Raw genomic sequence first — 27,869 nt, 5'->3', positions numbered from 1 at the left:
CGTTCATACATACAGTATGGGCCTCCAGCACAGATAAAACTGACTCAACATACGATCACCAGATGTCAGAAACATGAAAAAAATCCTACAAACTCAAAATCGAGGATTATGTGCTCTAGGCCCTTATAGTTCTCAGCGCCTCATGTACAAACTAATGTACTAAAGCTATAACAATTGCTCAAAGAATCAATTCAATGTATTTTGATGTCATTTTAAAGCATTTCCAGTTCCTTAGCCAATCTCCTTCAGCCTGCCTTTAAGCAAAACGTTTGTTGGACACATGAAATTAACCCACAGATGGGAATATGAACAACCATCGGCTGTATAATGGAATGACAACTGCGAATACATTTAATGTAATTCGTAACGACTGTAGTCGCCACACTGCCCTTCTCTTCGGACAAAAACGCATCCATCATACTTCAGAACAACCCAGGCACTACAATATCGTATTTGTTGAACTTTTCCGAGAAATAGTCTCAAGAGTGACCTCTGGGTATTTTGTATTTTTTGGATTGGTACCATAAGCTGCGATGGCCTCAGATATCAATCAGGAATAAACATGGGGAATAAGAAGAAAAAAAAGGCAAATTAACACATCGATCATCGTTCTAGTGGCAATAACTGTTTTTGGCTGCTTCGGTGCCCTGTAATCAGCCATTGTTCACTTCCATAATTGTTGCTTGCAGTTAGAATTTATTCACCTTCATTACCATGTTATTGGTGTACACGACGTACAACACACGCTTCCAAGGTAGCTGTGCGCTTCATACAGGGGGTTTCATTCCTAGGAACTTCACAAGTATCATGTTTGCCAACATCGTAGCCTTTGTTGCTTCTATCTGTGATATAATTCGCCTATGGTACCTCGCAAATTTAGGAAACAATTGTTTGGTCGTATTACTCTGTTTATTGTTGAGATAAATTCGTTCGAATGCCTTTTTTAGCTTTTCTTTTCAGTAATTGCAGTTGCATACAAGAGTGTTCTTAATGGGGATTTAAAGACAATAGCTTTGGCTTTACATACTACTAAATCGATATGGGCGTTTGTGCGCAAAATAAAATAAAAAATAAAATAAAATAAAAATTAATTTAAAAATCTAGATTTTAGCTTACCGAAATGTTGGGATAATTCCAGATTATCGACGCATCGCCCTCGCATGTTATTGTATAATTTTCACCGGGATTTACAACAACTTCTGAGAGAGTCGTAGACGTTATCGCAGGAGAACCGCTGAGTCCATGTGCTGACTCCAACAGCCCTGCAAGACAAAAAATAATGTTAATTTCCACCAACTTAAATTGAACACTGCTATGCTTGTTTTAATATCATACTAAAGACACAAAAACAAGCAATTACTTTTTAACATCAACATAGAAACTCTATGAACTGGCATCTGAAATACTGTACCTCAAATTTCCCAAATGAAGCGTTTGACTCCTATTCATTCGTTTGAAAGCAACTGTTTCCATGTGAAAAAGTAAGGAAAAAGCACATTCCAGTTATGGATGAAGAACTGATTTCAGCTTCATTGAAGCTTATTTCGCTTTTCCTATAGTTCACTACTCTGAATCAAAACATGTCTCCACTTGACAATTTGTTTCGATGTCCAAACCGGTAGCGTTATGTCAATAAGTCAATTGCAACAACAGGCATCTTGTGCGTTATCAGTAGTACATTTGGAGACTTAGATACTCATGAAACAGTTAGTCGTACGATAAAATCTTCTCATGTGATGGCTACCTTGTCGCACTGTTTCGATGAGTTTCGAACCCATTATCTTCAGGCGAAGATGAATGGTACGAGGCTCACTGAAAGTTTGCAACAAGATCGCGCCATTGCTCGGCCGATCACCTGAGAAGATTTTACCACTGGAATATAACAAGAAAGCCTGAAGTGTCACATATAAAACTAGACTCATGAATAAACTTTTAAACTTCTAAACGTAATGGAGTAATACTACGGGAAAATAATTTAAATGTTTAGCGCATACCCACTCAAAAGCAGTACTTTTAAATTCCTTGCCATTTCATACAGCCTTGCTTTCCCTCAATAACTTACCAATGGCAGCGTTGCCATTGATATTTTTATAGACGTACACTTTGAGACTGCAAACCCACTAGTGCATACTTTTAGTTAAGCTATGAGAGTAATATATGAGAAAAAATTTGAAGAATTCGAAATGTAATTGCGATATACAGACTGAAAATAGTTTAGAACTCATGTGGCGTTGATGAAAAGCATAACCGGAATGTCCTCTGTAACACAGCCTTATTCTACTTAGCAAACTGCTGTCCTAAAAAGTTTGCTAGGTAAGTAGATTAAATGCTACCGAGTCCTAGATTACAGAAAGTATCAGGATTCACTCAAAATGAGCATCGAGGGGCACAGATGGTTATGAATCGTCCCGTAAATTTCTTTGCAAAATCAGAGTATCATAATGTATTTTCAAGAACAATACTGTTATTTCCTCCAGCAGCATGATAAGAATTATTGGGGACATATCAAGAAAAAACAGGAAGAACGAATCTGGAAACTTAGAGTATTTCTATGAAGGTACATAGTAAACTGAACAAAGATATCCCCAAAATTGTCGACTCTTTCAAAAATGTTGGAAGGTAAACAGCATATAATTTAGGTTGGTACACGTTCTTAGAAGATAGTCCACAGCAGAGTTTCAAAACAAGCTTAATAAATTTTAGCTGTTTCAACAATTAATTATTAGTCGACTTACGCTGACCAACTGTCACTGCTGCTGAACACAGCAGTTAATTTTCCATAGCAAAACTCCAAGGCACGGAGGCGTTCGAAACACTGGCTGAATTTATTTGGTAAATCGAATGTATGTTGCACGGACGAAGCAAGCGCCAGACTGACAAGCGATATTGCTGGAGAGACTGCCTGCGAGTTAATGCAGGTGTGCACACACGATCGCAGCAACCGATCGCAGGAGTCACGATCTGCCCGCAGATCGCACTTGTATGGACAAATCGCTGCCATGGATCGATGATTTCTTGTAATTCACAGCCAATATCGCCGCAACTTGCGCAAAAAAATTCTGAGGTAGGTCAGTCGAAGAGTAATCATTGCAGGGATACGTTGTCTTTATTACAGTTGATGGAGAGAGACAGTAAATGTCTATATTATTCAACTCTATTCTGTTCTGGATACTCTACAGTCGAAGAGACCAACTCGAGGAAACTTGCGGTAGATGAGATCCTGTCATCACGGGAAGTGGGTTTCCTCCGACACTAGTCACCACAGAAACAAATACAGCAAAGTACTGAACACGCGTTTTGTCGACGATAGTAAAATTTTAATCCGCTGTGGCCTAGTGACACTAGCAGAAACCAAGCGACAATGACCAAAAAACTGTCAGGTATATACCGAGAGGTGTGGAATGCCCTGAGGTGCCTGGATAGGTATTGCGGTGCCTCAAACAATTTTTTCTTTTTTTTTTTTTTTTGTAGATGATAATGTCCCAACACCACCTACGCAGTTCTGCTGGAGTTGTACGTTGACTTCTATGAGATATTGGGGCGTCTCTCTAGAAGGCTCCGGACTTTTCACTGGGCGCGAAAGACTGCTCCAAAACGTTCCTCATGACAACATCTTGACTGAAGACTGTTGCGAAACCTATATGAATTTACCTCATTGTTCTATAGTGCAACAAGTCTATTTTTAATCAAACTGTACGCTTAACTTCTCAGGGCTGTTGTTAATTTGAAGTATTATCCTCCTAAAGAGTGTTATTTTGGTGGGCGAAGTGGGTGCTACATTAAGTGATCAACATTCACTGACTAATATAGGAAGCTTAAGTCTAGCGAACAAAACGGCTATATGGCGAACTGACGACGTGTTTAGCGTGCTAGAGCCTTTTCAAAGAGCCCCCGGAAGATAAAAACACTGTAGTTCTCTGTTAGGTCACCACTGAAAAGGGGAAGGTCATATTGTGTACAGAAAATGCAGCCTATTTTTATTTCGTGCCGCATGATCGTCTTGAAAAACGAAGTATTTCTTAGGCTGCACAAGACCGACTCCACTAGAGGTAGATTACTGTTTAAGATCCCGTCGACGATGTCGTAAGCGACTGAGCAAACCTCAAAGTTTTTATTTCTTCTCCCTGGACTTCAATTTCCCATCCACATTTCTGCTTCGCTTCCTTCACAGCTTGCTCAGTGTTGTTGGTTTTCACTCTTAGGACTCGTTTGGTGCAGTTCACCACAGTACTGTATTTTTTGCAAGTCTCGAACTCCGAATAACTACTGCAACCTACACCCTTCCGAACCTACTGAATTCACCTTTTGGTCTCCCTCTACAGTTTTCACCTCCCACAATTCCCCCAGTGTTACACTGAAGAGCCTTTTATGTCTCAAAATGTCTCCTATCAACCAATTCTTTCTTTTAGTCAAGTTGTGCAACAACCTTTTTTTTCTCTCTAATTCTATTCAGTGCCTCCTCCTTTGTTCTTATGATTCACCCATCTAATCTTCAGCATTCTTCCCTAGCATCATATCTCAAAAGCTTCTATTCTCATCCTTTCTGAACTGTTTATTGTCCACGTTTCACTTCCATACAAGGCTACACTCCAAACAAATACATTCAGAGAAGACATCCTAAGAAATCTATATTCAATATTAACAACTTTCTCATCTTCAGAAAAAAGAATTTTTTCTTGCCATTGCCAGTCTACGAGGGGCGTTTGAAAAGTTCGTGCAAAGTCCGTGAGATGGCACCACCGGCGCGTATCGAGGCCATGTTTAGTTAGTAACATCTTTGGAAATAACGCACATCAAGTTTCAGCCATATTGGTCTACTACTTTGTGTTTGACATTCGTGTGAATCAAGGAAGTCAAGTGATTGTCAAAAAAATGGACAAAAAAGAATTTCATGTGGTGATTAAACATTACTTTATGAAAGACAAAACGCCTCAGGAGACTACAGAGAAGCTTGATAAACATTACAGTTACTCTGCACCTTCGATTAGAACAGTTTAAAAGTGGTTTCAAAATTTTCGGAGTGGCCATATGGGCACAAGTAATGCTGAACATTGTGGAGGTTACGACTCCAGAAATCATTGATAAAATCCATGATATGGTGACGGATGACGGAAGAGTTAAGATGCATGAGATTTCTAGTGCTGTGGGCATCTCCAACGAATGGGTACATAATATTTTGCATAAACATTTGGACATGAAAAAGCTATCCGCAAGATGGGTTCCGCGACTGCTCACGCTTGACCAAAAACGGAATCGTGTTGCAGGGATGGTTTGCGGATGAGCACGAAGAATTCGCAGGACTTTTAAGCGTTGTTTCATCACGGTGGATGAAACATGGATACATTACTATACTCCTGAGACCAAATACCAACTAAACAATGGTTTACCATGGGATAATCTGCACCAAGAAAGGCGAAGACCATTCATTCGGCCGGAATGTTTGTGGCGACTGTCTTTTGGTACTCGCAAGGGATAATCTTCATCGACTATCTGGAAAAGAGTAAAACTATTATAGGTGCCTTTTATTCATCGTTACTGGACCGTTTGAAAACCGAGCTGCAAGAAAAACGCCGGCAACTGGACCGCAAAAAAGTCTTTTTCCATGACGACAATGCACCAGCACACACCTCAGCAGTTGTATTCGCAAAGTTAATGGAAATAGGATTCCAACTCGTTTCACAATACCCCCCCTCCCCTCCCCTGTTCTCCAGACTTGGCTCCCTCTGACTGCTATTTGTTCCACAATTTGAAGAAATGGCTGGCGGGACAAAGATTTTATTCAAACAGAGGGGTGGTTGCAGCAACTAATAGCTATTTTTGCTGACTTAGAGAATTCCTATTATTCGGAAGGGAACAACAAATTATAACAACGCTGGATGAAGTGTCTGAAAAGGAGACTATGTCGAAAAATAAAAAATGCTTACCCCAAACACGCAAGTAGTTTCTATTTTTGCACTGACTTTTCAAACGCCCCTCGTACAGTAACCCCTAAATTCCGCCCATCATCAGTTACTTTACTGCCCAAACATCAAAATTCTTCCATTACTTATAGCGCATCGTTTACTCACCTAATTCCCTCAGTATCGCCTCACTTAATTCGACTCCATATTTGATTAACCTTGTTTTGCTTTTGTTGGTGTTAATCTTTTACGACAGGGTGCTGATAAGTCTTGGCTTTATAATGAAAAAATGCTATTACGGGTTTGAGCTCAGCACATTTATGGCGTCTTTGTTCCAGCTTCTTTAACACACTTCAAAAGATTTCGATTGTGCAACAGACCACTCATTCGCAGCCTTTCTGGCTCCTTCACTGCACAGAAATCGTCTTCCACTGAGATGATCCAAAAATCCCACAGCATCCCGGCGAAATTGAACCAAAATGGTCAGTGAAGCAACAATTCGTTCACGCATTTGGTCTGCACTGAGACATTTGGGAACTCATTGGTCTGGGAGCTTTCTCCTGTCCAAAATTTCGTGAATAATATGATCCACACATTCTCTGGATTTGCCCATGGCATCTGGTATCGTTTTAGCAGTTATCCTCCGATCATCCAGGATTATAGAATGATCAGTATCCAAGGTTTCCGGTTCGAGTTGCCTCTCCAGGACGCTTCATTTTCAGTGCTGAAATGCCCCGTTTTAAATGCTGCTGCCCAATTCTTGACAGTGGAACAGGAAGAGCAGTTACCACGCAGTGTACCAGATATATCAAATTGATTGGGCCGTGTTCCCTTTAAAAACAGAACACTTCATAGCACGACTCTCTTCCTCTATTTTCGTGAGCCATGTTCACTTCAAATCCGCACAGGAAATTAAAAACCTGCGCAGTTACTATCACGTATAATGTAAAGAACACGGTTTAATGCAAGTCTGCAGGCTTTCGTGGCCGTTGTCACTGAAGTTTAAATCTTCTGGGTTATTAGACCGCAATGTTCTAGCAGCAGTGGACACCGGAAGATCCTGAAGAAGATCTCAGCAAAGGGGTCGAAACGTCTATCATTTTAGAGGAAATGTGACGCGGCCTAATAACCCAGAAGATTTTAACTTCGCCAAGGTTTAGTGCCAAAACATCAGAATTAATCTACATCAGTTTTCATTGGAAAAAGCCAAGGACTGATCAGCATCCCCTCGTATTCTCCTCCCACCCGCCCCTTTCGTCGCGCCCCGCTACCCCCACTACCCCAACTGAAAATTAAATGCGGAATGAAAATCAAGCGCGGGTGTAACGGACCATCTTGGCATTTGTTTGAAATGATCTGGGCACACCATAGAAAACGCCGACCACGCTGGAGGTCAACACACTGCTCCTGCATATGAACCAATTCAGCATTTTCGCCGCATGAATCTCGACTGCCCGTCAGAACATCCCCATGAAAAGTTGTCTGCTTCCTCTTGTGAGTTCACTTGGATTACGTCAGCCTTTGCTTCTGTAACACAAATATGACGTCATGCCCTCGACCAGCTAAACCAGATAGGATGCGCAGTGCTTACGCGAAGTAAATGCTGGAGGAGAGAAAAAGTTGAAAGCTGTAAATTCAGCTCTACCCTCGGTGTCGCGAGCGGAACTTCTCGGGTCGTCTGGAGGAGCGGCCGTCGTTCGCTCTAGCGGAGCACATCGCGGCGTTGACAAGAAGAAGCGAAGCGCGTGATTTAAAGCAGGCCAGAGGCCCAGGCTTAATCTGTAGTCAGCAGAGTGCCTGAGTCACAAGTAGCAACGCTGACATGTGCTTTAAACACACTAAAAACTACTGCGTTTGCTAATCTTTAAAGTCGTAGCTCATTGGCATCGAACATAAAAACTTGAATTCACATCTTTCTGAGTTTCGGGAAAATACACTGCTACCAAGTCTAACACACAGAGTCGGTGTCAGGGCCAGTTGGCGGTATTTGTCGTTTAAGTCTGCGTGCAGGTGCTGAGCCAAAAACAGTTAAAACTTTTATTATTAGCTCAGGTATTTCTTGTAATTCAAATGAATGCGCAATTACACTAACGAAAATGAAATCACCCAAGAAGCATGTGAAGATCCTACAGCCACACAGGCCATGTTAGGTACTCTGTTTTGGCTTTATAAAAGTATTTTTTAGTTTTTCTATATACTGAGTACCGACATGAAGGTACAATATGGGCAGCTGTCATGTCAAACCAGAAGCCGACATCCGCCATGTCAGTTGCCCCAAACAGCAGCTTCCAGTCCTTTGAGTCTGGAGTCGTGCAAGTGTTGCGATCACAAATGCCAGCTTGCGTCATTTATTGGTGTAAAGAAATCTCACATTCTCAAGGTCGGCCAATATTTTCCTCTACACACATGAATTTTGCGTAAGCTGTTTATTTTTACTGTAGTGGTTTCTTTCCTGTCATATGATTTTAGATTTCCTATCAATTCAAATTGAAAAGCTGTTTGTATGAACGCCGTGAAAAAGAGAAAATCGAAACCGACCGAACTCAGCAAAATATGCTTCCAGCATTTTCGGGAAGACCCAGACCGAATATCAGTTTTGTCAGGCAGCATTAAGTAAAATGCCGGATTATGAAAGCAGTCTTCTCACATCACATACTTCTTGTTTATTCGAAACGATAAAACAGCTAAATTAATGTCTAATACGCCTTATTACTGAATCAAATACGCATGTAAGACCACGAAAATGTATGAAACTGCCCTGCTGAAATTGTGTTACAAAAGCACGGTAACATACACGTACTACATATTTACAAGAACTGCTGTTGCGTGCACAAGGCAGAAATTAAGAACGAAAAGCAATTGTAAACAGCAGTCCGCTACTGTTTTGGACCAACCAACATGGCGGTGCCGGTTTCAAAGCAACGTATAGACGAAGCCTGTATCGAAATAGGTTAAGCTACATTAAACAGTAAAAGTTATCTTTCCCTGCTGACAATGTTTTAGGGATTATCCTCGTCTGCCGCGCTGCGCTCACGCTGGGTATAACATTTGTTCAAATGGTTCAAATGACTCTGAGCACTATGGGACTTAACATCTGAGGCCATCAGTCCCCTAGAACTGAGAACTACTTAAACCTAACTAACCTAAGGACGACACACACATCCATGCCCGAAGCAGGATTCGAACCTGCGACCGTAGTTATCGCACGGTTCCAGACTGAAGCGCCACCTCGGCCGGCCATAACATTTGTATCAGACAGTTGGTCGGCAGCGTAGTTTAGGTGCTTACACGTTGACATCTACATCCATACTCCGCAAGCCACCTGACGGTGTGTGGCGGAGGGTACCTTGAGTACCTCTATCGGTTCTCCCTTCTATTCCAGTCTCGTATTGTTCGTGGAAAGAAAGATTGTCGGTATGCCTCTGTGTGGGCTCTAATCTCTCTGAGGTGTGTGTTTCAGTATAACCGCGATGGAATTGCACTTACCGCTTAATTACGTGTAGCTGAACCATCCACACCGCGTTTTTCATTCCTAACCGGGGCTCGACCTGAGTCAATCGCCATCGTTCGTGAATCGGATTAGTTATGATTGGCCGACTCGAGAAATGGATTTAGAGAGGAGTAGTCATGTAACATGTCGCTAATACTGTAATGAGAGTGTAACAAGCAAGTCTTATTTTACGCTGGATGAGAAGCAGATAAAAAAATAAAAGCGATACCCAAGGCAACTAGAAACAATGAATTTAGAATGTCTACCTATATTTTAAGATCTATAAATAAATTAGGTTACAATTGTATCATGACTTCCTGAGGGCATCTGGATAATTTACACGCAGACACTTAACACAATGTTTGATAGTAATAACGTGAAAAATCTGCAAAGGCAAGCTAATGTTGAATTTTGGTGTAAACCGTGTTATTTTTGTTTCTGTGTTTTACATTCTGTCCACACGAAAATTAAGGGAAAATTCAAAGCAAGAATGCTGAAATTCTGAAACAATACACAACTGTAATGAACAAACTGCTACAGAAACAGTTTGCATTGAGAAAAAAAGAGTCTACACACACAAAATCATATCTGTATGATACCAGTAAGGTCTCTGAAATCTGCACCTAGTTTCCAGTCTGGATCCCGGATCCCGTATTTACGTTCTGAATTTTATGAGGTGCTATTCCACAACTCTGATAACCTCGGCAATTCTGTTCGTGTGTAAGGGAGACTTTAAAGCAAACTGGGGCGGCAGTGAGAATATGGAACGAGGAACAAGGCGTGTAGCTGTATGAACCGCTGTGCCAAACATCGCCTACTGGCTGACAGTTAGCAGAAAACCCGGGTTCGATTCCTGGCCTTGGTACAAGTTCTCACTCGCCGCTTCAGTCTGTATACAGAAGAAGCATCCTAAATTTTTTAACGACCATTTGTGTAATAGTCTTGGAATTTGAAAATGTGCCTGGTAAATTTACATGTGTATCCTCTTCAACAATTTCATTCTGGATCTGGAGATTAAACAAGATACACACAAATTCTTGCGTACATATTGTACATTTTATTAATAGGGAAAATTCGCAGCAAGTAGAAGAATAAAGTGTGTAACCACAAATTAAGTATACCTAATCCAATACGTGAAATCTTAAGTTACAGGAACTTATTCAACCTGACTGGGAAGCACGTACCAAATTAAGCTAACGTAAACAAATTTCAGAACCTAATATCAGCTTTTATTTACATCGAGGATCTACACGTAGATGTACTGGATGGTTATAATTAAACTTCCTCTACTTGAGAGGAACTGGTTACGAAATTCTTAATTAGTGACAACGGCTAAACGTACAGTACTCCGAAACTATCTGAACATTAATCGTTTCCGGAAAGATTCATTTTTTAACTTTTTTAATGAGTTACAACTTCTACGCATGCGACTGGCGAAAAAGAACTCAGCCTAAGTCTAAGCGTATGTCGTGTATTGGCCTTTCACAACGACTCTAGCAACAACAGAAGTTAATTGTACTTCCCCATTTATAGAAACACATAAAACTTCAAAACTCTTGGAGGAATCTGACGTTGACCGTGTTTTCTCGAGCGGTTCTCCTATGAACAATGCCCGGGTTCCCGGGTTCGATTCCCGGCGGGGTCAGGGATTTTCTCTGCCTCATGATGGCTGGGTGTTGTGTGCTGTCCTTAGGTTAGTTAGGTTTAAATAGTTCTAAGTTCTAGGGGACTTATGACCACAGCAGTTGAGTCCCATAGTGCTCAGAGCCATTTGAACCATTTTTTTTCCCTATGAACAAACATTCACGAATGCGACATGAGTGAGCCCTAATAAACGCAGTAACAATGTTATTGACAATTGTTTCTTCATCCATTGATCACAGTCTAGTGGTGGAGTGATGAAGTCATTACTGGAAGTGTCTGTATGAAGGTAGGTTGCAGTCCTATTTGTTGCATCATGTAGTTGAGACAACAAGAGCTGTCAGAGTGAAAACGCCGCCAAGCGTGAATCAGGTGTGCTGAAGAAATATGTAGCCTGCATGTTTTAGAACTGTGTTAACTAGGCTAGCCAATGTACAAAATTCTCATGAACAACCCAGTTATCTTACAACTGATAACTTAACTTCACCCTCAGTTGAATGCATTAATTTTATTAGTTCCAGAAATATTTAAATGTACAAGTCCAAACTGGTCAACTTCGCCCCATTTGACAATGTGTGAATGGCCAAGTTCCACCATTGTTGAGAGTTGTCAATTACGTCTGCATCCACACGAATGCTCCTCAAGCCACTGCAGAGTGCACGTACCAATACTATCAATTTTCTTTCCTATTCCATTCACCTGCTGAGAGCGGGAAAATTTCACATGCCACAGTATCTTTTCCTCGTGATGCCTATATGTGGTGGCGCGATAATGGGTTCACATTCAGAACAAAAATTCTCTATATTTACTCAACAGTCTCTACGTGTGCCCCACTTCCACTTCGCCCCGAGTAATGTGCTGCGTATGACAATTCGAATGTCAGCAGAGGGCAAAAGCCTGCCGCTCCAACAAGACCAAGCCTATTAAGGCCCTGCACTGATCTAGGACAGAGGCTAAAATAGGCGCCTGCAGCTCACGAGCTCGTCAGGGCGTCCAAGATGTTGGTAAATGGGCAGGCCTAAGTCTGGAGGCGCGATCAAAACATCAACACAGGATGTCGGCGCAGTGTATTTACATCCCTGTTGTAGGCGCAGGAGGCGAGGAGCCGACAACCCGCCTGAAGCAAGGCCCTCAGTCTGCGTAAACGCCTTCTCAGAGGAGGCGCGGCAGGATCTGCCCATCCGCGTGTGAGGTCATGCACTTTCAAGAAATACCATATAACGTCATTAAGACGGTACAGAGGCTCAGCTGGTTTTCTATGTAAGAGTCGTGTCGGAGATGACATTATGTGATCAGAAGTGTCCGGGCACCCCCAAAAACATACTTTTTTCATATTACGTGCATTGCGCTGTCACCAACTGCCAGGTACTCCATTTCAGCGACCTCAGTAGTCATTTTTCATCTTGAGAGACCAGATTGGGGCGTTCCGCGGAACTCACGGACTTCGAACATGGTCAGGTAATTAGGTGTCACTTGTGTCATACGTCTGTACGCGAGATTTCCACACTCCTAAACATCCATAGGTTCACTGTTTCAGATGTGATAGTTAAGTGGAAACGTGAAGGGATACGTACATCACAAAAGCGTACAGGCCGACTTCGTCTGTTGACAGAGAGACCGCCAACAGTTGAAGAGGGTTGTAATGTGTAATAGACAGACATCTATCCAGACCACCACACATAAATTCCAAACTGCATCAGGATCCGCTGCAAGCACTAAGACAGTTAGGCGGGAGGTGAGAAAACTTTGATTTCATGGTCGAGCGGCTCCTAATAAGCCATACATCACGATGGTAAATGCCTAACGACGCCTTGCTTGGTGTAAGGAGCGTAAACATTGGACGATTGAACAGTGGAAAAACTTTTTGTGGAGTGACGAATCACGGTACACAATGTGGCGATCCCACGGCAGGGTATGGTGAAACGTCCCCTTAGAACAAATTATACATGACTGTGCTTAAACTGACACACAATATTTTTAGCGCAACGCAATCTATCAAAACTCCCTACAAAAGAATGGCCCTGACTAACATTAACCTATACGTTTCACAAATCACTTACCTCACCAAAAATCTTCCTTACTCGAACGACTGCAATACAGCGAGCGCCACTACTGCCAGCTAAATAAAAGATTCAAACTACTGAAGGCACTAACTACTGATAAGGATAGTTAGCAAATGAAAGATTTTAATAGAGAACAAACAATGTATTTACCTTAATAGTCATAATGTATACAGCAGTTCATGAGATCCATTTTTACAAATATCAAACCTCCGCCATGTCTCTCCCCACATCCACCACTGCTGGCGGCTCACCTCCAACTGCGCAACGCTATGTGCTGTTAACATCCAGCTGCCCAACACTACAATGGCTGACAACAATGTAAACTGGCCACAGACTACACACAGCACAGCCAGTGATTTTCATACAGAGCGCTACGTAACGTTGCCAATAAGAAAACATAAACAGCCTACTTACAGTGGGTATGGCGAATACCCGGTAAACGTCGGCGTGTGTAGTGCAAACAGTAAAATTCGGAGGTGGGGGTGTTTTGGTGTGGTGGTGTTTTTCATGGAGGGGGCTTGTACCCTTTGTTGCTTTGCGTGGCACTATCAAAGCAGATGACTACATCGTGTTTTAAGCATCTTTTTGCTTCCCAATGCTTAAGAGCCATTCGGGGATGGCGACTGCATCTTTCAACACGATCGAGAACCTGTTCATAATGCACGGCCTGTGGCGGAGTGGTTAAACGACAGTAACATCCCTGTAATGGACTGACCTGCACAGAGTCCTCACCTGAATCGTACAGATGGGATGTTTTGGAATGCCGACTTCGTGATAGGCTTCACCGATCGACATAGATACCTCAACTCAGTGCAGTACTCCGTGAAGGATGGGCTGCCATTCCCCAAGAAAGCTTCCAGACCTGACTGAACGTATGCCTGCGAGAGTGGAAGCTGTCACCAAGGCTAAGGTTGGGCTAACACCATATTGAATTCCAGCATTACCGATGGAGGGCGCCACGAACGTTTAAGTCATTTTCAGCCAGTTGTCCCGATAATTTTTATCTCATATTGTTTATATAGCTGTCATCAAGCTGAAAGTTCACGTTGTAACAACTGCAAAACGTTTTCATAAATGCTTTGATAGAGACAAGAACGAAATCCATCGTAAACTCTACCAAATAGTAAGCAACGTCTAACATAATGGAAAAAAATCAATAAAGGATACAAAACGAGGCACCAGCGACAGAAAAAGGAATTTGAAATAATGGGGCATTTGTAAAGAGTCTGAAACCAGTCATGGTTTGAACCAAATAACCCATGTTGAACCATACTTGTGGTTGATTGCTGATTCGATTATGAATCTTTCAGTATTACAGCCATGTTCTGAAACTGTCAATTTTCAACAACATCGAGAACTGAAATATTACACACAACGTACATGCAGTCATACACTGAAGCACCAAAGAAACTGGTGTAAGCATGTGTATTCAAGTACAGAGATAAGCAAACAGGCAGAATATGGCGCTGCGGTCGGCAACGCCTATGTAAGACAAGTGCCTGGCGCAGTTGTTAGATTGGTTACTGTTGCTACAATGGCATGTTATCAAGATTTAAGTGAGTTTGAACGTGGTTTGTAGTCCGCGTATGAGCGAAGGGAAGCAGCATCGAGTCCGAGGTAGCGATGAAATGGGGATTTTCCCGTACTATCATTTTAGGAATGTACTGTGAATCCAGTAAAACATCAAATCTTCGACATCGCTGCGGCCCGAAAAAGATCTTGCAATAGCGGGACCAACGATGACTGAAGAGAGGCATTCAGGTGACAGAAGCGCAAACCTTCCGAAAATTGCCGCAGATTTCAATGCTGGGCCATCAAGAAGTGTCAGCGTGCAAACCATTCAACGAAACATCATCACAGATACGGGGTTTCGGAGCCGAAGGCCCACTCTTGTGCCCTTGATGACTGCACGACTCAAAGCTTTACGCCTCGCTTTGGCCCGTCAACACCGACACTGGACTTGTTGATTGGACATATGTTGCCTGGTCGGACGAGCCTCATTTCAGATTGTATCGAGCGGATGGACGAGTACGGGTATGGAGACAACCTCATGAATCCATGGACCCTGCACGCCAGCAGGGGACTGTTCAGGCTGGTGGAGGCTTTGTAATCGTGTGCAGATGGAGTGATATGGGACCCCTGATATGTCTAGACACGACTCTGACCGGTGGCGCGCACGTAAACATCCTGTCTGATCACCTGCATTCATTCACGTCCATTGTGTACTCCGACGGGCAACGGCCATTCCAGCAGGACAATGCGAAACCCCACACGTCCAGAATTGCTACAGAGTGCCGCCACGAACTCTCTTCTTAGTTTGAACACTTCCGTTGATCACCAAACTCCAGACACAAACGTTGCTGAGCATATCGGGGATGCCTTGCAACGTGCTATTCAGCAGAGATTTCCACGTGGCCCCTTGCACTGTTACGAGTTTATGGACAGCCCTGCAGGATTCATGGTTTCAATTCCCTCCAGGACTACTTCAGACATTAGTCGAGTCCATGTCACGTCGTGCTGGGGCACTTCTACAGGTGCAACAGTTTCTTTGGCTGTTTAGTATATATTTATAACAGTTACTACAAGAAAAATTTTCTCACATATAAGTAAGCAATATGCGCTAGTGAAGAAAAATTTTTCCAGTTCAAAATCTAAATAACCCATCAGGTCCACCAGTCTCCAGCAACGTCCACGTTCAGGAGGAGGAGGAGGAGGAGGAGGAGGAGGAGGAGGAGGACGATATTGGGCTACCAGACGGGATCGATCTTGTAAGATTAAGAAGTCCAAATAAAAACTATTATACAGGGTGATTCAAAAAGAATACCACAACTTTAGGAATTTAAAACTCTGCAACGACAAAAGGCAGAGCTAAGCACTATCTGTCGGCGAATTAAGGGAGCTATAAAGTTTCATTTAGTTGTACATTTGTTCGCTTGAGGCGCTGTTGACTAGGCGTCAGCGTCAGTTGACCGCTCAACAGAAAGCTTTTTGTGTTATTGAGTACGGCAGAAGTGAATCGACGACAGTTGTTCAGCGTGCATTTCGAACGAAGTATGGTGTTAAACCTCCTGATAGGTGGTGTATTAAACGTTGGTATAAACAGTTTACAGAGAATGGGTGTTTGTGCAAAGGGAAAAGTTCTGGACGGCCGAGAACGAGTGATGAAAATGTAGCACGCGTCCAGCAAGCATTTGTTCGCAGCCCAGGAAAATCGACTCGCAGAGCTAGCAGAGAGCTGCAAATTCCACAATCAACTGTCCGTAACTACCTGAACGTCGACCCGAGGCGATGGATCGGCCGCCAGGCAGCCCGTGACAGAGCACTTCATCACTGGTCTCCAAGAAGCCCTGATCTTACCCCCTGCGATATTTTCTTATGGGGGTATGTTAAGGATATGGTGTTTCGGCCACCTCTCCCAGCCACCATTGATGATTTGAAACGAGAAATAACAGCAGCTATCCAAACTGTTACGCCTGATATGCTACAGAGAGTGTGGAACGAGTTGGAGTATCGGGTTGATATTGCTCGAGTGTCTGGAGGGGGCCATATTGAACATCTCTGAACTTTTTTTTGAGTGAAAAAAACCTTTTTAAATACTCTTTGTAATGATGTATAACAGAAGGTTATGTTATGTTTCTTTCATTAAATACACATTTTTAAAGTTGTGGTATTCTTTTTGAATCACCCTGTATTTAGAAATGCTCCGCGAACCACTCTGCAATACACGGCGGCGAGCACTTCGCACCATTATTAATATTCCACAGCGTCCGAGGGAATACTTACTATCTACTTCGATGTGCGCCCGTACACAGAGGTGACAAAGTCATAGAGACTTCCTAATATAGTGTCGGAACTCCTTTTGCCCGGCATAGTGCAGCCTCTGGACGTGGCATGGACTCGACGCGTCATTTGAAATCCCCTGCAGAAACACTGAGTTATGCAGCCTCTACAGCCGTCGAAGAGGCAGCCGTCCATAATTGCGGAAGTGTTGCCGGTGCAGCATTTTGTGCAAGAACTGACTGGAATGTTCGATGGGATTCATGTCGAGCGATCCGGGAGGGGGAATCACTCGCTATAACTGTCCAGAACGTTCTTCAAACAAATCTCTGACAACTGTGGCCTGGTGACATGGCACACTGTCATCCATAAAAACTTCGCGTTGATTAGAGAACATGAAATTCAGCTGCAAATGGCCTTCAAGCAGCCGAACAATCATTTCGAGGCAATGATCGGTTCAGTTTGACCAGAAGATTCAATTCATTAGATGTGAACACAGTCCACACCGTTATGGAGCCACCACTAACTTGCATAGCGACTTTTTGACAAGTTTGGTTCCATGGCTTCGTGGGGTCTGCGCCACATACTAACCGTGTCATCAGCTATTAGTTATTAACAACTGAAATCGGGACTCATCTGATTATGCAATCATTTTCCAGACGTCTATGGTCGACCCAATATGGTCGCAAGCCCAGAGAGAGGCGCCACAGGCGATGTCTTACTATTAGGAAAGGCAGCCGCATCGGTCGTCTGCTGCCATAGCCCATCAACGGCATATTTCGCCGCACTGTCCCAACCGACGTATTCGTCTTACTTCCCACACTCACTTCCGCGGTTATTTCACATAGCGTTGCTTGTCTGTTAGCACTGACAACTACACAAACACTGCTCTCTCCGTCATTAAGTGAAGGCCGTCGGCCACTGCGTTGTCCGTGGTGAGATGCCATGCCTGAAATTTGGTGTTCTCAGCACACTCTTCAAACTTTGGATCTCTGAATTCTGAATTCCCTAATGATTTCCGAAATGGAATGTCCCATCCGTCTATCTCAAATTACCATTCTGCGTTCCAAGTCAATTACCGTCATTCGGCCATAATCACACGGGGAAACGTTTCACATGAATCACCTCAGTACAAATGAGAACTCCGCTAATCCGTTGCCCTTTTATACCTTGTGTACTCAATAACAGCGCCATTTGTATATGTGTATGTTGCTATCCCATGACTTGTAACCTCAGTGTCTCCTAATCCTTACGAAAGAGACACTACCTGATCAGAAGTATCCGAGCGCCCGTATATAACAAGTAATTGATCGTTAGATGACACTCGATGAGGATGCCCCAGTACAGGAGGGAGTGGAGGAGGGGGGGGGGGGGGAAGAGTTGTCAGTAGACAAATAACGGCAGAATTAATCGGTCAGGAGAGTACAACCAGTTCGAACTCTGTCTAGTCACCGGGAGTCACCTGAGTAACAATTCACATTTCGGCTCTTCTAGCGACTATGAAGTGAAAACGCGAAGAAACAACCTCAATTACACCATGACCAGGCAGATCTCATGTCCTGGTGGACAGAAACCTCAAGCATTGTGCAGACTGATTAAAAAAAATGTAGACAGATACTTCATCTATATGTTGATTAAGTTTACGAGTAACAAAATATGTGAAATAAATGGCTGCATATTTTGACAGCATACGCACACAGGAAACTAAATTCCTGGTTTACAAAGTCTGGCACAGAACAGACGCTCAGAATATCTACACATGCATTCGCCAGTGAACTGCAGAGCGTCTGTGAAATCAAACTAACCGACGGCGAGTTTGTTGTTCGGAGCATGGAGTGTCAAACATTGCCCCTTTGCGATTACAGGTAGTGTTCACATATCAGATGCTCCCGCAGAAGCTGCAGTGAATCTGAATAAATCATTACATTTTGCTGGTGTGTGACCGGACTCTTCAACGATCCTGAGTGCTGCCGTAAGCTGTACACACAATCAAGTTGTAGACGCCCTTTGTGCTGTTAGTTCGAAAAGCAGCTCCACGCACAGGAGGTCATACTGTTACTTAAAAAAAAATCGTAATCGAGGACTCAGTTCATATTTAGCACTACTAAACCAACAACGAAAACGGTTTTAACTATTTTGGTTGTACAGTCTTTGGAATTCAGGTCATGCTAAATTAGGTCAACATCCATTCATTCAAGCTAGGGAATACGCTTCCTCTGAATCGCTGACTTATAAGATGTCGAACATGGAGCCGAAATGGGTTATCTGTGCAAATAAAATGTGACGAAGCCTTTGAAAGCTACGATCTATTTCTGTTCGCACAACAATGACGGAGTTTAAGAACAGACATAGCAAACAAAACTTTGAAACAAAATTACTCATCATATACGAGGATTGGAACTTTAATAGCGGCAACTATTTATTTACAGCTCGTACAAAGTAGATACAGTACGTGTTTCAAAGTTTTACTGACCTTCAAAAGTAGTCAAGCATTGTGTATAACCCGTTGCCAGCGATGTGGAAGTCGTAGGAGACTCTTAGCAGTGCCAGTTGTGTTGACAGTTCGAGCGGCGCTGTCTATTGCCCGACGAATTTGTAGCAGTTCTGAAGCGAATGCCGTGAACTGTTTCCTTCAGTTTAGAAATCGAGTTGAACTCACGAGGGCTTAAGTCAGGGAAGTGCAGTAGGTTGTATAGCACTTAGAAGCCCGGTCAGTCAAACAAAGCAGCAACAGCTTGCACTGTAGGTGCTTGATTGTCAGGTCCTGCAGAAAGTGTCATCTCTTCTTTCTCTAAGCTGTTCATTTTTGGAATACAACTTATGTAGGAAACACTTCATGGCATTCGCTGCAGAACTGCTACTAATTCGTCGGGCAATGGACCGCGCCGCTCTTACTATCAACACAACTGGCACTGCTGAGAGTATCCTATGACTTCCACATCGCTGGCACACAGTGCTGAAGAGTACTTTGAAGGTCAGTAAAACTTTGAAACACATACCTATTTTGTACGTGCTGAGAATTAATTGTCATTACTAAAGTTCCAACCCTCGTATATTTGTTATGTGTGAGCCATCTTAAAAAAAATATTCAACAGAAACAAGAAAATTTAGGAACGTATTGCCTACGCATTGCTAGTAAACTACGGGAAGTGGGGAGAGGGGTGCGGGGCGCGAACGGACACATTTGTGCTCCGCGAGCCAACCCATTGTGTGGCGGTAGGTCATGATAATTTCCTTATACCTGTTCGGCAACACCCACTCTGTGCGTACTTCACAACCAATGGAGAGGTGGGCAAGCGATCTTTGGCAGGTGTAATAAGAGTACAGTACTGGTGCAGGCGGGAGTGTTTCGGGGCTTACCCTTCAGAACAAATAGTTGAATGGGTGGCTCTGCAGCAAGCGACCCCTAAGTATCCCCACATTGACCAAACAACATCGGCAATTAAGATTGCAGCGGGCACAGGATCATCGAGATTGGACCGTGGATACGTCTAGATTCGATTCTTGACTGGTGATACGGACGTAAGCATCCTGTGTGATCACCTGCATCCATCCGTTTCCACTGTGCATTTCGACGGACTTGGGAAATTCCAGGAGGACAATGCGACACACCACAATTTCACAATTGCTACAGAGTGGCTCCACGAACACACTTCCGAGTTTAAACATTTCCCCTGGCCACCAAACTCGCCACACATGACCATTATCGAGCATATTTGGGATTCCCTGCAACGTGCTGTTCAGAAGACATCTCCACCCCATCGTACTCTTACGGATTTATGGACACCCCGGCAGGATTCATGGTGTCAATTTCCTCCAGCCCTACTTCAGACATTAGTCGAGTGAATGCCACGTCATGTTGCGGCATTTCTGCTTGATCGCGCGGGCCCTACACGATATTACGGAAGTGTACCAGTTTCTTTTGCGCATCAGTGTATTACGTTATTAGTTACCGAATTCGTTCTCTCATTTAAATAAGTTGTTTTGATCATCTTTGTATATAAATGTTTCAGTTTCATGTCGTGAGGAAGAGTGCCGCAATGTGCCGACGGCAGGATCTTTTTCGCTGCCGCTAAAGACCAACCGACCACTGGCACACAACAATCGACGGCCAGAGCGAAGAAGGTCCTGCTGACGAAAGCTGCCGATCTTTGCCGTCATCTGAATTATTTACGAAAAATCATGAGGGCAGGGGCTGCCGCTATCTGAAACAGCCCGAAACATTAGCAGACTACTGTTTACGATTGCTTTTGTTCATTATTTCCGTCGGGTGCACCCACAGCTGTTTCCAATACTAAAAGTTAAGTTACAGTGCATACATGAATGACACGCGAAAAATATTGTAAATGAGAAATGTCGTGTTAACTAACATGTAGCGAAAACATCAGTACGCTGATTGACGTCTTACTGTCAAGCACTGTTATGCATTTGTGTGTAGTAAAGAGCATGAAAAGTGAAATCAGTTGCTCGACAAATCATTTCAAGAAGTATGCAGTGATTAGTCATTTATGATATCCAACAAAGTTATTGTATATGTGGTGATGGGAAATTGCCGAGATGATTTGAAAATAATTGGATATTTATGATTTACACAAATCTGACGGTTCGGCCACAGATTATTTACGGCGCTGCCCATTCCAGAGATAGGCTTTATCGTTGACACTTTTCGGTGAAAACATTTTTAGCGGGACAATTGAAACTACTTTCGCTGAAGATAGTGTTTCGACTTTCAAATCTGCTACTTGCTTCTTATTAACATAAAATTTGATTTCTAGGACAACCGCAACTGAGAGGCATGACTAACATAATTACACCCACATCAGTCGTAGTAATAATTTATTATGTCCCATCTTCACGTAACTAACAACCGGCAACATACAGAAGTAAAGGAATGGGGAAATACAATACGGGGAATCTGGCAAAACCAGACGAACATTCTAATGAAACAAAGCAACTCACTCACTGTACTTGGTCATGCATAAAACCGGACGTGCCCGTCAGTGCAAAGTGAGGCTGTTGATAAAATATATATATATATATATATATATATATATCAACATCTAAAAAAATGTATCGACATATATCGGCTGTAAGTTATACGGCGATAGATCTAAACGTCAAAATCAAAATGGCAATATCGATTGCTCATTTTTATTTTATATTACATTTTTTCGCAATTTTCCGGCAAGTCTTTGAAATTTTACCTTCACTGAGTGAAGGATTCTTACTTAACTACTTTTTCAGCTTTCATCACGTCCAGTCTCTCTCTCTCTCTCTCTCTCTCTCTCTCTCTCTCTCTCTCTCTCTCTCTGACTGTGTGAAACAAATATAAGTGGCACAAAAGACTTAGTCCAATTCCACTCGAGGGAGGGGGTGGGGGGGGGGGGGAGGGGGAGAAATAGAGCAACTTTTCCTGTGCGAAGAAATAGGACACCAGTTGCGGAAAAAAATTAACTTGTGTGCTATTTCTTCACACTGTCATTTTTCATAATTTTTCAAAATAAGTTACTGAAAATGAAAAAATCGAAATTACAAGATTGGGCTTTACGGTAGGTGGAGGCGTGTGAGGGCTTTATATTGACGTAATCGGCGCTCGGTGCTACTAAAAGAAACTGCAACATTTGGCCTCACGACGCAGTTTTCCTACATCAGCGTGAAATAATGTTTATTTCGACGTGTAGCCAATGACAAATTAAGAAAATAATGTATGAGATGTTAACTGGAATGAAATATTGGATCATAGTGCAGCATGTACACAGCTGTTAATTAACAACACAACAGTCGGCCAAAAATGTATTGCAATACAAACTTTTCATCTGCATGAATTCCCATTATTAGCTCGCAAACTCTCAAATTAAGGGTTTTTCTCTCAATTTTTGCTCTAAGGGGTTTAGGCAGGCTGCTAGCTTGTTGACGTACAGAATATCTAATAATAAATCAATACTTAAATATACAACTCTAAAACCGGCAGTGTATTTAACATGTGCAGCCGATATTTTTATGACCTTGGGAATGTTTCAGAATGAACTTTTCACTCTGCAGCGGAATGTGCGCTGTAAACATCCCCAAGACTTCGGCTACATCATATCTCCGCAATATTCTTTCCTCCAGGAGCGCTAGTTCTGCAAGTTTCGCAGGAGGGTTTCTGTGAAATTTGGAACTTATGAGAGGAGATACTGGCGGAAGTGAAACAGTGAGGACGGGTCGTGAGTCGTGCTTGGGCAGCTCAGTCGATAAAGCACTTGCCCGCTAAAGGCAAAGGTCCTGAATTCGAGTCTCGGTCTGGCACAGTTTTAATTTGCCAGAAAGTTTCATATCAACGCACACTCGGCTGCAAAGATAAAATTTCATTCTGGAATTGCAACTCTCATCACTTCAAACCTGCCGATGGTGTGTACGTGCACCAAGTTACATTGACATCTGACAATTTTTTCTGGGTGCTTTACTTTTTGGTCAGGGAATTGGAGAGTCCTTGTGTCTTCCTAAACGTAACCAGACAAGCCTCCAGCTGGGTTCCCCAGAGGGATCATTCCGTTTCTCTCCTGCCTTTGATTAATAGTTTAGTGTTCCACAATAAACTACCTCATTCGAGGCCTGACATGTTCTGCTCTTCCTGAACATGTTTTGTCGGATAAAACTTTGGCCCTCACGCAGCTCGCGACAGTCTACTAGTTCTATCCCCGTGAACACGCCCAAAAGGATTCTGTCGCTTCAGTCAAATCTTGCCCTACCTTCTACACTCACTGACACACAGCTTGCTCGAAGTTGCAGGATTGATTTTATGGAATGGAGTTTAATAATCTCGTTGAAAACCAATCTGGAAAACCATACTGCGGAAATATGTTTTGAAAAGTTTTTGATAGCATAACGCGATAAACTGTGAACTAAAAGCTATCACACGCCTTTACGAAAATAGAAACATGAGAGTATTATTAGACACTTATTGATCGCAGGCCCTTTAAACCAATCAAAGCATGAAGCAATACTAGATCCTTTCTCCAACGCTATCTGACACATACATGAACGATATTCTCAAAGAATGGAACACTAAGGCAAGAAATGGTATTAAATTATAAGTAAATGTATATATTAACGCTACTGTTTCGTGAAGATCAAAGTTTTTTTACGATAAAGAAGATAACCTTCCGAGAGCATTCCACTAACTAAATCTAATTTGTGAAACAACATGAAATGAACAAAGCCGAAGGCGAAAATAACGTCTCTCGGTGTTAATCATTTCGGAGCGAATACAGATTGCGCCAGCCATCGAAAGCCGCTCTTTGAACCCCCGAGACTGGTCAAGAGAACGAGTGAATGAATCATTCGCGCTGCGACTCATAGCTTTGGCGAAATGTAATTTCCGAGTGTTTGTAAGGCAGCGCCTGTCAGAAAGCCACAGCAAAGATGAAGGAACGGTTCATAGTTATCGAGAAGTAATGACTGTGCTTCCAGAGAACTAGGAACCGTCAGTCCAGAAGAGCTCAACGAGTGAGGTGGCGCACTGGTTAGCACACTGGACTCGCATTCGGGAGGACGATGGTTCAATTCCGCGTCCGGCCATTCTGATACTGGCTTTCCGTGATTTCCCTAAATCGCTACATGCAAATTCCGGGATGGTTACTCTGAAAGAGCACGGCCGACTTCCTTCCCCGTCCTTCTCTATACCGATGAGACCGATGACCTCGCTGTTTGGTCTCTTCCCAGAAACAACCCAACCCCAACCAGAAGAGCTTCAACACGAGGGCTTTTGTACACGGGAACTATTACCGTCATGGCTTAACGCAGTTAAAATGTACTACTGTACACTGCATAATCTCTGAGAAGACACTGTCATTAGATTTCGGTCTCAGGTAAGGAACAGTACACACCGTTAAGCGCTATGAACAAGCAGTGCTTGGTTATTGTGGCCACGTCGAAACGGAGCAGCAGTTGTCCTATAGTATGAAGTACAGTCTCACCTGAACAATAAAATTTAGTGAACACCCAGTTTCAAGTGTCTTGCTTCAATTTTGAAATTTCAATTGGTAATGGTTTTATGACATGACTTTCGTGTTCCTCTAAAGGGAAACAGCAGATTTAGAATCGATTCCTCCTGTAGCAAAGTAAAGGTTTTTTTATTGCTCTGAGTTCTTAACAGATGCTCGCAGCTGATAACTTCTAAAGGGCCCGCAGCCCACACGATGTATATGGCCCAGATGGAATCGATGCTTGTTACTAGACCGAAATGTTAATGAGCCTTATTTTTTTCAATGCATCATATGAATTTGAACTTTAAGAATGAAATTTACTATATGTGATGAATCTCAAATACTGTGGTGCGAAATCCTCGTTACAATGTAGCTCCTCATAAATGCAAGCATCAGTCAATTTACACGAGGGGCCTAGGCGTCGCATACAGCTCGAATGTCACGGTGGATGATTGCTTTACACCTTCAAACCCTGCCATCGGATTGCCACAGGGTATAGCAGGATTCGTCACCTCCAATCACTTGTTTCCCGTCATATTGCTGTCCAGCAGCATCGCTTAGCACTGACTGCAGAAATATGGACCTTATGAGGAGCTGCTCAACCACTGAACCCTATATTTCACTCCCACGCACAGTCATTGTGCTACCTGGGGTGCTAGTAGTACTTTTGAACTCACGAGTGATACTTTCCGCTGATTTCATGCGATATTTTTTACATTTCCCTCAGCTATGTTTCCTATCCGCCAGTATACGAGGTCTGCCCGGTCTTTGTTTAGACGTGATTGTACCTTCGCGCTTCCACTTCACAAGCACACAAAAGTCGACTTGAGCAGCTGCAGGAAAGTTGCAGTCTCCTCGATGGATTTGTTACTCAGGTGACATCCAACGCCTAGTCCACATTCGTAGTAACTGAGCTCTCCTGCCCGACTTATTCTCCTGTTACTACACTACTGGCCATTAAAATTGCTACGCCAAGAAGAAATGCAGATGATAAACGGGTATTCATTGGCGAAATTATTATACTAGAACTGACATGTGATTACATTTTAACGCAATTTGGGTTCATAGATCCTGAGAAATCAGTGCCCAGAACAACAACCACCTCTGGCCGCAATAACATCCTTGATACGCCTGGGCATTGAGTCAAACAGAGCTTGGATGGCGTGTACAGGTACAGCTGCCCATGCAGCTTCAACACGATACCACAGTTCATCAAGAGTAGTGACTGGCGTATTGTGACGAGCCAGTTGCTCGGCCACCATTAACCAGACGTTTTCAGCTGGTGAGAGATCTGGAGAATGTGCTGGCCAGGGCAGCAGTCGAACATTTTCTGTATCCAGAAAGGCACATACAGGACGTGCAAAAGGCGGTCGTGCATTATCCTGCTGAAATGCAGGGTTTCGCAGGGATCTAATGAAGGGTAGAGCCACGGGTCGTAACATATCTGAAATGTAACGTCCACTGTTCAAAGAGCCGTCAATGCGAACAAGAGGTGACCGAGACGTGTAACCAATGGCACCCCATACCATCACGCCGGGTGATACGCCAGTATGGCGATGACGAAAACACGCTTCCAATGTGCGTTCACCGCGGTGTCACCAAACACGGATGCGACCATCATGATGCTGTAAACAGAACCTGGAATCATACGAAAAAATGACGTTTTGCCATTCGTGCACCCAGGTTCGTCGTTGAGTACACAATAGCAGGCGCTCCTGTCTGTGATGCAGCGTCAAGGGTAACCGCAGCCATGGTCTCCGAGCTGATAGTCCATGCTGCTGCAAACGACGTCGAACTGTTCGTGCAGATGGTTGTCGTCTTACAATCTTCCCCATCTGTTGACTCAGGGATCGAGACGTGGCTGCACGATCCGTTACAGCCATGCGGATAAGATGTCTGTCATCTCGACTGCTAGTGATACAAGGCCATTGGGATTCAGCACGGCGTTCCGTATTACCCTCCTGAACCCACCGATTCAATGTTCTGCTAAAAGTCATTGGATCTCGACCAACGCGAGCAGGAATGTCGCGATACGATAAACCACATTCGCGATAGACTACAATCCGACCTTTATCAAAGTCGGAAACGTGATCGTACGCATTTTTCCTCCTTACACGAGGCATCACAACAACATTTCACCAGGCAACGCCGGTCAACTGCTGTTTGTGTATGAGAAATCGGTTGGAAACTTTCCTCATGTCAACGAGGTGTAGGTGTCGCCATCGACGCCAACCTTGTGTGAATGCTCTGAAAAGCTAATCATTTACATATCACAGCATCTTCTTCCTATCGGTTAAATTTTGCGTCTGTAGCATGTCATCTTCGTGGTGTAGCAATTTTAATGGTCATTAGTGTATTAGTCACCCACAGCACCATTGATGTATTGCTAGATAGCAATTCAGACCGACAGCTGTGAAGTACCATCTTAAATCCGATTACAGGCATCAACCCCAACAACGTCAACGAATCTCTGCTACCAGCATGGACCTCGCCAGCAAAACTGGTTATGTAACTCGGCGTATTATTAACTGTCGACGCAGCAAAACATCAGATGCTCCAAGTGAGGTTGAGAACATTTGGCTGCGCAGGACTAGAGCGAACTTACCGGAGAGGCTTCCTGGGCCAGTGTTTAAAGCCCACTGACTGCTCAGCGCCAGCGCCATATGGCCTTCCCGCCACGCCACACCACGCCTCGCTTGCCTGGGGGCGAAGGAACGCGGCAGCGAACTAAGCCGCTGACTCACGGCTACCTGCGATCGTCACCTAATCGGCCCGCCGCTTGACTCACGTCGGCCTCGTAGGCGCGGCCAGACGCAACTTGCCGTGGGCCCAGTCAGAAGCGACTTCCACGAACGCAGAGCCACAGTTCCGGCGAAATCTCTCACTTCTCAAGGCGGCATTTGGGGGAGATGATAGCGGTCGTATGCCCAAAAACATTTTTGGCGCGATACAAGTACAGATGGTTGTACAATGACAGCGCAGGAGTCTCCGGGACACAATTCGCCGAATGATATTTTCTCTGGTTTTCGAC

General features: G+C 43.4%; 1 protein-coding gene across 2 annotated transcripts in view; it reads right to left on the bottom strand.

Moving 5' to 3' along the window:
* LOC126095181 (vascular endothelial growth factor receptor 1) overlaps positions 1–27,869 on the bottom strand; it is a 549,049-nt gene that overhangs the window by 164,381 nt on the left and 356,799 nt on the right. The window contains exon 2 of one of the 2 annotated variants that reach the window (XM_049909914.1): positions 1,117–1,262. The exons of the other annotated variant lie outside the window; for it this stretch is intronic. Within the exon in view, the coding sequence (XP_049765871.1) occupies positions 1,117–1,262 (146 nt within the window). The remainder of the gene's footprint in view (positions 1–1,116; positions 1,263–27,869) is intronic. 2 annotated transcript variants of the gene reach the window in all.

Source organism: Schistocerca cancellata, chromosome 8 (assembly GCF_023864275.1).
Source record: "Schistocerca cancellata isolate TAMUIC-IGC-003103 chromosome 8, iqSchCanc2.1, whole genome shotgun sequence".
NCBI classification, from domain to species: Eukaryota; Metazoa; Arthropoda; class Insecta; order Orthoptera; family Acrididae; genus Schistocerca; species Schistocerca cancellata.
This window is presented reverse-complemented; position numbering and strand designations above follow the sequence as displayed.